Here is a 13361-nt window from a genome sequence, read left to right as displayed (position 1 = left end):
GAGTGCCTAACTCTAGCACAGTGCAGGAGGCCGATGCCCACCTTTCCACAGGTGGCCTATCGGGTTGGGGAGTGGGGCTAGACTGGGCAGCAAACATGAAATTCAATCAAACCTGTCTTAGCCACAGAATTCTATCCACTGGGAGGAAAACATGTAAGATTCCCAGCATTTGCAATAGTCACCCAGGAAACACTGCCATACCTTAGGCTGAATTTCAGGTGGATTTATATGATGTCTCATTTTCAAGTCATTTTATACATTTAAAGAATATTTTATGTACAGCTTAAGCAACATTTTTTTTTCAAAATTCCACTGACAAAAATGTGGTGTTTCCCGCCCCCGCCCAAATCACTAATTAAGTGAAGTTGAGACTACAAAACCATTTAGTGATGGAAAGAAGAAACATGCATCCCTCAAATCAATTAATGGTGCCAACGAACTCCTAACAATCCTGTAAGATCTGTTTGTAATGATCTTATCTTATGAGATGAGAAATGAGAAAAATGTCAGATTCATTTGACTATAACAACTACACTGACTTTATTTCTAGTATAACCAAATTTTGTTTCACTTTTCAATGCAAAACACATAAGGCAATAATAAGGCTCCACTTCTAGTAGGCAGGTCATGAGGGGAGAGAAACCCCAACCGGAAATAGGGCAACCCCAGAAGAAATGGTCCAAAGAATAAAGCATTGTCCTTCGGATGACTGAAGTTGAGGAGAAATACAATGAGAAAGCTGTGCCCTGGTAAACTGGGGTTCCAGTAGGACCCATCTTGCTTGCTTAGGATAATGTCACTTATTCTGCTTAGACTTCTTCCATTAACAAGCAATGGAAGCTGTATCTGAAACAGCCAAGGCTTTATCTGAAGGCGTCATCCCATAACATTCCATACCTATCAAAGTCACTAAGGAATGGAAGCGGTTGAATCATTTGACCTAAGTCTCCATAAAGGGCCTCAAATGTAGACTTTTGTTCTCTTCAAATGAAGTTATGTCTCTAGTTATAAAGATACACTAAAAGGAATGAGAGATATTTAAACTTGGGGTCTATTACCAGACCATACTGTCCTTACTGTACCTTGAGTTAATGTTTTATACCTCTTGCAATTAGTGAATAGCACAATTACACCATATTGCTGTGTGGATGTTAAAAGCATTGATTAAATGCAAACATTAAAACCATGTCCTGACTTTTGCTAGAGTACTGGTTTTTGTTGTTGTGGCTGTTTTTACATATTTTAGGAGACTCAAAAATACAAGTGGTCTCTCAATCCTTAAGAGGTTCTAAAGAGCAAGCACTGTCCAAAAGACTACATTATCTTGGGACTGGACCTGGGAGACTAGGAAGGTTAATGTGTCTATTCTGTCCCTAATAAACAGATTCCTTTTTATTTTTTTTAAAGATTTTATTTATTTATTTAACAGAGAGAGCAAGCACAAGCAAGGGGAGTGGCAGGCAGAGAGCCCACTGAGCAGAGAGCCCGATGTGGGGCTCGATCCCAGTACCCTGAGATCATGACCTGAGCCAAAGGCTGATGCTTACCCTACTGAGTCACCCAGGTGCCCCAAACAGATTCTGTTTTAAACGAGGAATTAAGCTTAGAGATGTTAAGTAGAGTCACTTGCCCACAGTCACACAGGTAGATGTTTCCCGATTCTCCCCGGGAAAGAGGATGCTCTGCTTTCTCTTCTGTTTCTCCTTTGGTATTTATTTCATTTCCTCATCACACTGATTCATTGGTCTCAAGACTGAACCTGGTGCCCATCCTTGTATGTCATATCGTCCTGGGCGTACCGAATCAAGGGATTTACCTTTCTCTATTACAGTTGCCTCTTGTTTGTCTTCCCCACTATACATACAAACTCTCTTAGAACAGGAAATGTAACTAGTTTGGCCCTAAATGCTCAACACAATGATGTGACCTGCTCATGATGGCATTTGATACGTGTTGAAATAACTTACTTCACTCTGAAGAAAGAATAACCCCTAGCACATGGCAAGTGGCTCAATATATGTTCATAATAATAATAATTTTATTATACTTTTGTATTGATCTAGAATCCCATTAGCAGATATTTAGAATCCATTTAAAATAATTTTCCTAGCTTATTTTCTAAATATACTTAGTATGCGTATATGTATCTAAACATGTAGATGTACCCATACATAGTCTGAGCAAAGAAAATATGGTGGTTACTAGTAGGAGCTCTAGTATCCATCTTCACAGCCTGGGTTCCAATCTCTTTTCACAAATGGAAGGCAAGACACTTAACCTTACTAAGCCTCAGCTTTCTTATCTGTAAAGGAGAATTGGGGTGCCTGGGTGGCTCAGTCAGGTAAGTGTCAGACTCTTGATTTTGGCTCAGGTCATGATCTCAGGGTGGTGGGATCGAGCCCCATGAAGGGCTCCTCGCTAGGCGTGGAGCCCGCTTAAGATTCTCTCTCTCCCTCTTTCCCTCACCCTCTGCCCCTCCCCCCACCCCCCCATCCCCATAGGTGCATACACACACTAGCTCTCTCTCTTTAAAAAAAAAAAAATCTGTAGGGGCGCCTGGGTGGCTCAGTTGGTTAAGCAACTGCCTTCGGCTTAGGTCATGATCCTGGAGTCCCGGGATCGAGTCCCGCATCGGACTCCCTGCTCAGTGGGGAGTCTGCTTCTCCCTCTGATCCTCCCCCTCTCATGCTCTCTGTCTCCCATTCTCTCTCTCAGATAAATAAATAAAAAATCTTTAAAAAAAAAAAAATCTGTAAAGGAGAATAATAGTAGTACTTCCTCTGTAAGATTTCCATAAAGATTAAATGAGAAACTATAATTAAAACACATAACATATACTTGGTATTCCAGAAGTGTTAAATTTTTGTTTTAATATATGCACATTGTCTTCCAGGTTAGTCTCTGTATACTTTAATACACAAGGTCTAACAAACTACTACTGGAATCTCAATTCTAGGCTAAAAACATTGACATTTACAAGGGAAAAAAAACAAAAACATAGCACTCATACATAATCAGTCTCCTTTTCCCAAAACTATATTGGTTGCTTTTTAACTTTTTTTGGGGGGGGGGCATGGGTCTATTTTTAAAATACTTTATTTGGAAATTATTTCAAATTTAAAGAAAGTTGCAAGAATAAGAATAGTAAAAGAACACTATATACCCTTTTTCCAGACTCATCTATTATTAATGTTTTAACCTACTGGCTTGTCATCTGTTCTCTCTCCCTCTCTCCCCACACATAATATATTTTTAACAGTTTTAAATGTTTTGTAGCCATTCGAGATTAAGGTGCATTCACCATGGCCCTTCACCCCTAAACCGATCAGAGTGTACTGCCTAAAAATAGGGATGTATAATTGATTAATTTTAAATGCAAGAGGAAAATATGTCATTGAGCAGTTAATAAGTCTAGTTTATTCATATTATGGTTAAAGTAACACAAGTGACATTTTCTTGTTTAAATTTAAGGTCATCATTTCGGGTAGCTCATTTCATATGGACTTTAGGTAAGCTGAACAGAGCATAACTGGTTAAGTATCCCTCCTTGGACCTTGGCATAAATGCACATAACCCATTACAGAAGCTGGAAAATTTATTTGCACATATTTTTATGAACATACTTGATACAAGGAGGTTTCTTTAAAAATATATTGTACTTCATTCTCTTGACTCATGATTCTTGGGAAGCTAAAATTTGATAAAACCTTCTCTTAAAATAATAAATGGCAAAAATAATGTGAAAACTTCCATGTCCCTACATAAATTGCTGTGGAAATTGCTTTATAATTGCAACACATCTTGATGAAAAATCTCAGCCAGAATTATAAAGCAATTAAATAAATTAACATGTCTGCCAAATAGATATATTAGTATCCTACACCCAGCCAAGGACTAATCCATATGGTATTAAGAGAAGACTCTTTTTCAAATTCAATAGGTTAATTTAAAATATGGTTTTTAAGGTGATGCACCCAGAGAAATAAACCAAGAGCTTGGACTCTTGGGAGCAGTTGGAACTGGAATGAATCTAGGCTCCATCATTATTAAACTGTGCATCCTCCAACACTCAAGTCACTAAGCTCTCCACACCTCAACTGCCACACTCATAATACAAAGATGAAAACACTAAACTCATCAGGGTTTGGAGAGGGTTAAAAGAGACAATACTTGTAAATCACTGAGCATAGTGGCTGGTATGTGTAGTGACACTGGATTAATGATAGAGGTTATTATTAAGCAGTGAGGCTGGGCTAACACATTTTCATAAGAAGATTATCAATTATATCAACTGTAATTAAACTTAAATCTAAACTCCTGTGGCTTTCCTTTTTTTCTATGCCCCTGAGAACCTTACAAGAAAGAACACTAGTCAAGCCATGTTTATATGAGGCTATTAACCAACACATATAAATCAAGTCCGGTGTGAGGAGCTTTTAAGATTGTAGTTTCTCTTTCCTTTTTTTTCTCCAATATGACTCCATCCACTCAGCAAATATACAATGGCAATTAGGGTTAACAACATATAATAAGAAATACAAAGAAAAAGAACACTGGGGAATTAGCTGATGCTGGGAATATGCAGAGAATGTGCTGTTTCAAGCATGCCTATTATTGGCTAAATCATCCAATTATTAATCTTCACTAGGTTTTCGTCTAGCATCCAGTGTTGGGTTGTTACTCAACAAATGTTGGAAAAATCTTTTTTTATTTTTAAAATTTTATTTTTAAGTAATCTCTACACCCAACGTGGAGCTCAGATTTACAATACCAAAATCAAGAGTTGCATGCTCTACCGACTGAGCCAGCCAGGTGCCCCTGGAATATCATTTTTGAAAACTTACCTTGTTTCCCTCAGAAAAGAATCACATAAATCATCACAGTCATTTAAAAAGATAATCAAATAAATAAGGCCCAAAGCCTAATGAGAGCCTGCAAAGAAAAAAAGGAGAATGCTGGACTGGACAAGTCATGTTAGAAATGAGAAGGAAAGGGGTATGGAAGAAAAGAAGATTGTCCGGAACAGAGGACCTTTGGAGGCCCTATGAAGTGCCATACTCACTGCTGGGTGCTTAGGTACTTCTCATAAACATCAAAAAAGGTAGTGAGAAAACAGAGCTCCAGAAAGCCTGGGTAACCTGCCCAGGTTAACAGAAGTGGTTAGTGGTAGAGCCTGCCAGCTTCCCTTCCTGAAAGCCCCTCCCACCTGAATGTTTTAGCCCCGAGGAGAAGAGAACTGTCCAAGTCATGAGTGACCAGGTCCTTCTCATGAACTTGCTGAGGGAAGAGCTCTCTTCTCCTGTGGCAAGGAGAAGCCGAATAGATGCCACACTAGGGACTTCAATGCCCCTTGACGGGCACTCCAGGAATGAGAGGTGGTGTTTTGTTTTGGGTTGTCACAAACCTGTGCTGTGCACCTGGCTTTTATCAGGCAGGTGTTATGAGAGTAACAAAGAACATACCCACTTCCCTCACAACCCTTCAACGCCCCACCAGGCATTCATCTCGATGAAAATCTGTTTATAGTTATCTGAGCCCAGATTCTAACTCCAAATTACATCTAACCAAAAGTATTCTTTCTCATCCCATTATTTTTTAATTTGGCACAGCACTCTTTGCCTAGACCATAGCATTACTTTGTGAAACACAAGTCCTATCCTAGTTTATACTTGGTGGAATAGGACTATATATGAGAAGTGATACAGCAAGCAGAGGGGAAAATTCCCTTGATACAATCTTGTGTTTAAAGTGTTTTCTGTGCATAGAACACTGTGTTAACCACTATAAAAAGTACAAAAATGCATCAAAAGCATAAGAATCCATCCCTACCCATGAACCTGCTTTGTTGCCAGACATCCCGTTATATAGGCTATTTCTAGCAGCACAGGATTTAAAGTCACCTGTTAAAAGATACATATAATGGAGGATGGAGAACCCTATGCCACAATATGAACCATTCACTTCTTCATTCCAATTCTTGGCTTCTTTGAGGACAACCCAAGAGTTAATCAATGCAGAACAAATAATTTTTTTTATTTTAAGTTTTATTACATACAGTTGATTTTTTTTTTAAGTAAGCTCTATACCAAACAGGGGGCTTGACCTCATGATACCTAATGAGTTCTCATGACTCATGAGATCAAGAGTCATACACTCCCCTGACTGAGCCAGCCAGGCACAAATAAGTTGTGTTGGGGTTTTTTTTAAGATTTATTTATTATTTTAGAGAGAGAGTGTGTGTGCACGTGAGCAGGGGGTGGGGCAGAGGAAGAGGGAGAGAGAGAATCTCAAGCAGACTCCCCACTGAGTGCAGACCCTGACATGGGGCTCGATCTCAGGACCCTGAGACACCAAGAACCAGACGCTCAACCGACTGAGCCAACCAAGGCACCCCCAGAACAAATAAGTTTTGATGGAGAAGGAAGGAAAGGTCAGGTGTAGGCAATAAGGGGGTAGTCAGTGAGTGGGAGGAGTCCCCAGACTGCAGACCAGCTGGGGACACATGGGAAAACACGGTACCAATGAGTAAAGGACAAGGGGAGGGAAAGAGTTGACAACAGATAGAGAAGGAATGAGGGCAGATACTGATTGTATTATAGGCAGCAAACCCTTGCGATTGAATAGAAAAGAGGCAGGGTTTACCAGTCCAGTGGGCTTGAGGTCAGACCCATAACGTTCTGTCTGTCCTCCATGAGGCCAGCACGAGAGACAACACACACGTAAGCATCGTGGCAGGGCACCTCGTACACAGCAGGAGTCCACACACCAGAGAGCTTCTACGGGTGTTACTGGCCAATTTCTGCAAGAGGCCAGGCTTTGTAAAGGCTGAAACAATCCTTTTTTATTTCAGACAGCACTTACTTTGGTTATAGGACAAAGGCAATAACCACAGTGAGAGAGTTTCCCGTGACTCTTACCCGATCAGTCCTGGGGAGGCTTCCAGAACTGTCTGGTTCATGAATTATGACCTGAAGCTTGCCACTGTGTCAAACACAACCTGAACACAGAGATGCACGTTCCAGGAGAGAGGGAATTTTCCAGCACTCAGGCCTTTGTCCTGGCCTCTTGCTGATAAATTGGTGTAGTTTCTATCATCAGCTTCCATTGCAAAATGGTTCGATTCCAGGCAAGAAGTACTGGAGATGGCTGTGCTTAAGAGACACTCACAGGTTCAAACAATACCAAAGGTAATTTGTGTCCATGATGTCACAGTCACATGCAAGATAACAACGATGCCAACTGTTAGCAGATGCTAAGGTGCCTGTTTGAATATGGCCCCTCTACAAAGACAGACCAGGGTCACCTGTTTACCACATCAAATTTAAAGTGTCTTGTAGATCAAATAGTTTTAATCTCTTTGTAAACTCCTTTAAGTCACTGATCAATGCCTCTTACACAAGATTCAATGGTCTCAGTATCAATGAGAGCCTTGATCAACAAAGTGTTAAGGTACAGGGTCGCCTGGGTGGCTCAGTCGGTTGAGCATCCAGCTTTTGATTTCGGCTCAGGTCAGGATCTCAGGGTCCTGGGATCGAGCCCTGCTTCAGACTCCACGCTCAGCAGGGAGTCTGCTTGAGATTCTCTCTCCCTGTCCCTCTGCACCAGCCCCCCCCCCCACTGATACCTCTCTCTCTCAAAAAAAAAAAAAAAAAAAAATCTTTAAAAAGAAAAACACACAGTGTTAAGATACAGGACAAAACTGACTTATCCTTTCCTCTTTCAGATGACCTTTGCTTGAAAAGAAAGATGAGCTCCTTACTGTTGCACCCAGAAAAGGGAGACAGACTGGGAGGGGTGGCATTGGGCATTCCAAAGGACCAGTACTACTGGATGAGTTGTATCTCGCTTTGATAGCAGCAGTACAGTAAATGACAAGCCCTGTCAGGTAACACCTTTATCTTCACAGGAAAAGCGGCCATTCCAAAGCAAGAATCTCAGATGTTGTCACATCAGCCAGGACAAGAAGTCATAAAGCAGAAGGCCATCAATGCGGGAAGTACACTGTTATCTAGACTGTAATTAGGAGGAGCTGAGAAGGGGCACTCCAGCTCCAAGTGCATAGGAGCCTGACTCTTTCCTCTGGGTCTGGATTACCAGCCAAGTAATCAGTGGAGTCCTTATCAGCCGATTCGGGGCTCAAGCCTCTGAGCTGCCTTTTATTCTGAAAGCTTTATGGCAAAAGCAGCTCTGCTATTTCTCCTAAGTGTTAAATAACCGAGAGAAAAAAATAACACAAGAACAACAAAGAGCAACTTCACCCATTTCTTCATTTGCTCATTCATCCAACAAATATTTATTCTATGGTCCAGGCACAAAGCTAGGTCTGGGCTGTTCGCTGAGGAAGATACAGTCCCTGACTTCAGAACAGTCAGATTCTAATAGGACAGACAGACCACAGACGGCACTGCAAGCAGGCGTGGGTGCTGGAAGGGGGTCACGGTCCGTGGCTCCAGCAGCAGTGAAGACAGCAATAGGCCCAATCTGTGGAGGAAGTGGCATTCAGGTTCAAGTTTAAAAGAAGGCTGCATGGGGCACCTGGGTGGTTCAGTCGGTTAAGCACCTGCCTTCAGCTCAAGTCATGATCCCGGGGTCCTGGGATCAAGCCCTGCATTGGGCTCCCTGCTCCATGGGGAGCCTGCTTCTCTCTCTCTCTCTCTCTCTCTCTCTCTCTGTCAAATAAATAAAATCTTTAAAAAAATAAAAGAAGGCTACATGCTGGTCAAATGGCAAGGTAGGGAAAGAGAAGGAAATAGCATGCACCCACTCCTGAGAAGGCACCAGGTGTGTTCGGGGTTATGGATAATGTTTGCATGACTGACGCACCGGAGGAGGGCTGGCCATGCAGGGGAATTTGAGGGGCAGAGACAAGACTATCATCCAGATGGTTCTAAGGAATGAGAGAAGTGAGCAATGCAGATGACGTTTTACCTGGATTTCAAACCCATTTATTTAAAGGTGGTTTTCCACAGGTATATTAAGAAGAGATTCAATGAAGAATAAGATAAACCAAGATATCCCACGAGAATCCTGTAATGATTTCTTAAAAGCTGGATCACCATTAAAGAACTATGAAAATTCTATTGCACCTATCAGTGAATTACTTGAAAATCAGAGAGAAGATACTTATTTTTAAGGTATGGTGCCTTACATAGGCCTCACTGCCATAAAACCCCATGATTTTACATAGCTAAAACTATAAAATTCAGCAATGAGTAACTTTTTTTCTGCTTCTTCTCATCTCAATGGTCCATGTTATACTGCTCTATTCACACCACTATTAAAGATGCCCGGCACGGGAGTCAGAACTGGTTAACCCTGACCGCGTTACTTGCGAACCTGTGCGACCCTCGGCGAGTTATTAACCTCTCTGAGCCTCTGTTTCCTCTAACAGACCCATCTCTTAGGGACGCTGTTGACATTTGGTGAGACAATGTATGAAGCGGGTGTTTCTATTTCCATTTTATATTAAAGGTAAATGGGATTCAGAGAGGTTACATGATGTGCAGCAGAACACACAGCAAGAGAAAGGCCCTCAGACTTCACACCAGGGCTTCTGACTCACTCCACAATCCACTTCTCTTTTCTGTCATAATTCTGGTTTGGGTGTTTCAATTTCTTTTTTCTTTTTTTTTTTTGGTGGTGATTTTCAATGGTAAATATAATTAAATTTCAACGATGATGACCTTTTTCATACTGTGGAAATAATAAAAGTTTTTGAATAAAGACAAAATAAAGGGGGAGTGCAGCATGATAAGAACTGTAGCAAAAATAGCACTGGATGAACACTTTAAATGGGTGGATGGTATGGTTTGTGAATCGTATCTCAATAAAGCTGTTAAAAATAAGAAAAATTAAAATAGCACTGGGTGAGAAGTGAGTAATGTGGCATTTAGGAGTGGTAGGATTTTCAGGAAGTCACATTTGCTGCTCCATTTCCTTACCTGTAAAATAGGGATCCTATTACCTGCACTGTCTTTGCCAAGGAATTAGGATAAAACCATCGTGGTGCTATAATGACACTAAAAAGAACTTGAGAACCAAGGGGCTTTATTTATTAATTTCTAGTGACAAGTGAACCTCCTAAAATGTATAAGAAAAGACATCTACCCAGGAGCACCTGGGTGGCTCAGTCGGATAAGCGTCTGCCTTCGGCTCAGGTCATGATCCTGACGTCCTCGGATCAAGCCCTGGGGTCCTGGGATCAAGCCCCGCATCCAGCTCCCTGCTCAGCAGGGAGCCTGCTTCTCCCTCTCCCTCTCCCTCTGCCAGCCTCTCTCTCCCTCTTTCTCTGTCAAATAAATAAATAAAATATTTAAAGAGAGAGAGAGAAAAAAAAGAAAAGATGTCTACCCCAACTCGCAAGCACCTGTTCATGAGGTCATCCCTTCTCAAAATACTGAAAGTCACTAAAATATCAGCAGCAGGAAGTTCTGGAAAACGCAGATCACATGAGCTTGTTTCCCTGTGGCACTGTTACAATATAATCAGGAGGATGTATTCTCCAAATGAATGGCTTCCTAATCCGTTGGCACAACAGGTTGTTAGAGAGTTCTGCTTTACCAATCACATGGACCAAAGAATCAAAATAAACACAAATGTGGCTTGAGTTCTCTAAGCCTATAACAGAATCCCAAGTCACCCTGGTCTACTCATGTTCAAAGGTTCACACATTGTACCAGACCCAGAAACAGACCTCTTCTGAATTTCCTTCCCATTTTATGAAGGAAATGTAAAATGAAATGGTACTTGTTTTCCCTTTTAGTAGAAAGACCATTTCGACCTTCCCAATTCCTGACTCATGGGTTTCGTAGAAATGAAACATTAATACCAAAGGCTTTATACACGCAAAGACAAAACATGATTTTCTACAGTTTTTAAAAGGCTGAGGTCATTTTTGCCCCAATTCCTATAGAGTGGTAAGCTTAAAATTAAGCCATTTAGCTCACAGTCAGGTCCTATAAATCAGTGGAAAAAAATAAATGGGAAAGCATGCCAAAACGTAACCATAGTAACACCACAGATGCGTCAAGAAATGGTGTGCTCATTTGCTTCATTCCCCATTTCTTAAATTGGAATCTAAGTAGGGGAAAAATTACACAGAGAACACTCATGATTCTGCAAGTACCGAATTCTACAAAACTGTATTCAACCTGCCATCCCAGAACATCACAGCAGCTATAATACTGCTACAGAAGCAGCCCTGGGTGGTGAGAGTCCAGAAGACCCAACCAGACACCTATCAGTGACCTCATCTCCCCATGACTCTGTTTCCTCATCTGTAAACTGGGTAGTAAAAATCCCAACATCAAAGAGTCATTCCGAGGGTAAAACTGGTCAGTGGAGCAGAGTCAGGACAATGATGGACTCAGGAGACCGCAAGTCCTGGTCAACTTCAGCCTTGTTTTTTATTGGCTTACCTTGGTGCCTTGGTTTCTTGATCCATAAAAAGAATGATAATCCCTTCACAACCCATGCGATCAACACTAGGAATTACTATTAATCTAATTGTAAAGAATTATTAGTAGGATATAAGGTTACAGCGTTCAATTCCAATGCTGAAAGACTAAAAGCACTGAGGCCCAGAGATTCGGATTAATGCATTATCACCACATTTTCTCTTTCAAATGTAGCTCTGCCACTCAGCAGAAAGAGACAACCCTGGGGCACTGACCCAAGTCCCTTACATTCAACCTCTTTTCCTATTGGAGCCTTGGTTTTATTAATAAATAAAATGAAGAGCAGAAGGCTATTCTAGAACCTGATCTTTAAAGGTCCCAGTCTAGACTTATGGCCTAAGTCCCTGCAGATCTATGGTGGCTTACATTAAGTTTTGTTTATCATTTTGCAGTAATATCAGGAAACTTAGGACTCCAGCACACCCCTTGAAAAATACTATTAAGAAAGAAAGAAAGAAAGGAAAGAAAGAAAGAAAGAAAGAAAGAAAGAAAAAGAAAGAAAGAAAGAAAGAAAGAAAGAAAGAAAGAAAGAAAGAAAGAAAGAAAGAAAGAAAGAAAAAAGAAAGAAAAAAGAAAGGAAGAAAGAAGAAAGAAAGGAAGAAAGAAAGAAGAAAAGAAAAACCATTATAGCAAACAAATCATAGCAATAAGCAGGGTACCTTCAACTTCAAATGATTCCTACTGCTTTTGTTGGTTAAAAAATGTTATTGCTAAAAAAAATAAAATTTCAAGCTTTGAAGGACTGGGTAACAATAGAAGAGAAAAATTTCAAGTACTAAAACCAAAATCATTCTTTCTTCTTAATTTTAAATAAAATGAAATCACTCTAAGTCTCCCCAGGACTCCTACCTTATAATTAGCTGTATAGGAATGCAGTTTGGTAGAACATGGTAATAGTTCACTACCACTTCATCTGCCACATAGACTGACTTCCCCCATTTCCTCCTTCCCTTCCTCCCTCCCCTCAATACAAAAACCTTGCTTTCATGGCTCCTGTGTTCCATGTCTTGCTTTCTCAGATTTGGTCTGATCTAATGGGTTTGTGGGATTTGAGTTTTTAATTGGTGGAAACTATTTCTTCAAAGAAAATTATGCATGAAATGCAGACCTATGAATCGGGTCATGTTGGGGAAAAAGAGAGTCCATTGAGGCATTCTCTGTGCTGAGGGGCCATGAGGAACTCACTGATCTCTGCAGAGATCAATCTGAAAGCCTCTGGCCTGGTCCACCCCATTAATAACAGTGATGGTTAACATTTATGGAGGCTTACACCATGCCCGTACTTTGCAAAATGTACTTAACGTGCCTCATCCCCTGGACTCTTCCTAACAGTCTTATTGAATTAGTATGACTCAGATGTCCTTTCCACGGATGTGAAAACTGGTCCTGACAAAGGACAATTAATCTACCTGGCATTATAAGCAAGTACGTGGCAGAGCCAGAACCTGAAAGCCAAGTAATTCACCTTGCGCTATGCTTCATGTCCCACGGTCACTTATGATTCCCTGGACTTAGGGAGTCACTACATGAGCAAGCCGACTGACCAGTGTTCCAGAACCACCTGGTGAGCTCTTCTGGCTCCACCAACTTTCCACATACCCACCCAGCAGTAAGTTGCCCTAAACTGGCTACTTACAAGGCACAGCATGGCGATAAAGGTTATCCCTTATGGTCTGCTGGAGCTCATGATCAGGAGACCCTTTCTGGAACCGCTGATTGAGGAAATGTCGCAGGTCCTTGTTCAGCTTTCCTCCTGTAGGCAATATATAAAATAGACAGAACACATCAACAACAGGGCTTCCTAGAGACTGAGCAGCTGGAGAGTTGTGTGTGGGAATGCCACCTCAAGCCATTGTAGCCAGCCAACCTCAGTCATTAGGAGGACTGACTTCAGATTTTCCTCTG

The 13361-nt window shown here is 41.1% G+C and overlaps 1 protein-coding gene across 13 annotated transcripts in view; it reads right to left on the bottom strand.

The window, feature by feature from the left end:
- Positions 1-13361, bottom strand: part of MAGI1 (membrane associated guanylate kinase, WW and PDZ domain containing 1) — a 604684-nt gene that overhangs the window by 231982 nt on the left and 359341 nt on the right. For all 13 annotated transcript variants that reach the window (XM_078076268.1, XM_078076261.1, XM_078076272.1 and 10 more), the window contains exon 2: positions 13093-13209. In XM_078076268.1, the coding sequence (XP_077932394.1) occupies positions 13093-13209 (117 nt within the window). The remainder of the gene's footprint in view (positions 1-13092; positions 13210-13361) is intronic.

The sequence above is a fragment of the Halichoerus grypus genome, chromosome 1 (genome assembly GCF_964656455.1).
Source record: "Halichoerus grypus chromosome 1, mHalGry1.hap1.1, whole genome shotgun sequence".
Taxonomy (NCBI): domain Eukaryota; kingdom Metazoa; phylum Chordata; class Mammalia; order Carnivora; family Phocidae; genus Halichoerus; species Halichoerus grypus.
Note: the sequence above shows the minus strand (reverse complement) of the source record. Positions and strands in the feature narration are given on the sequence as shown.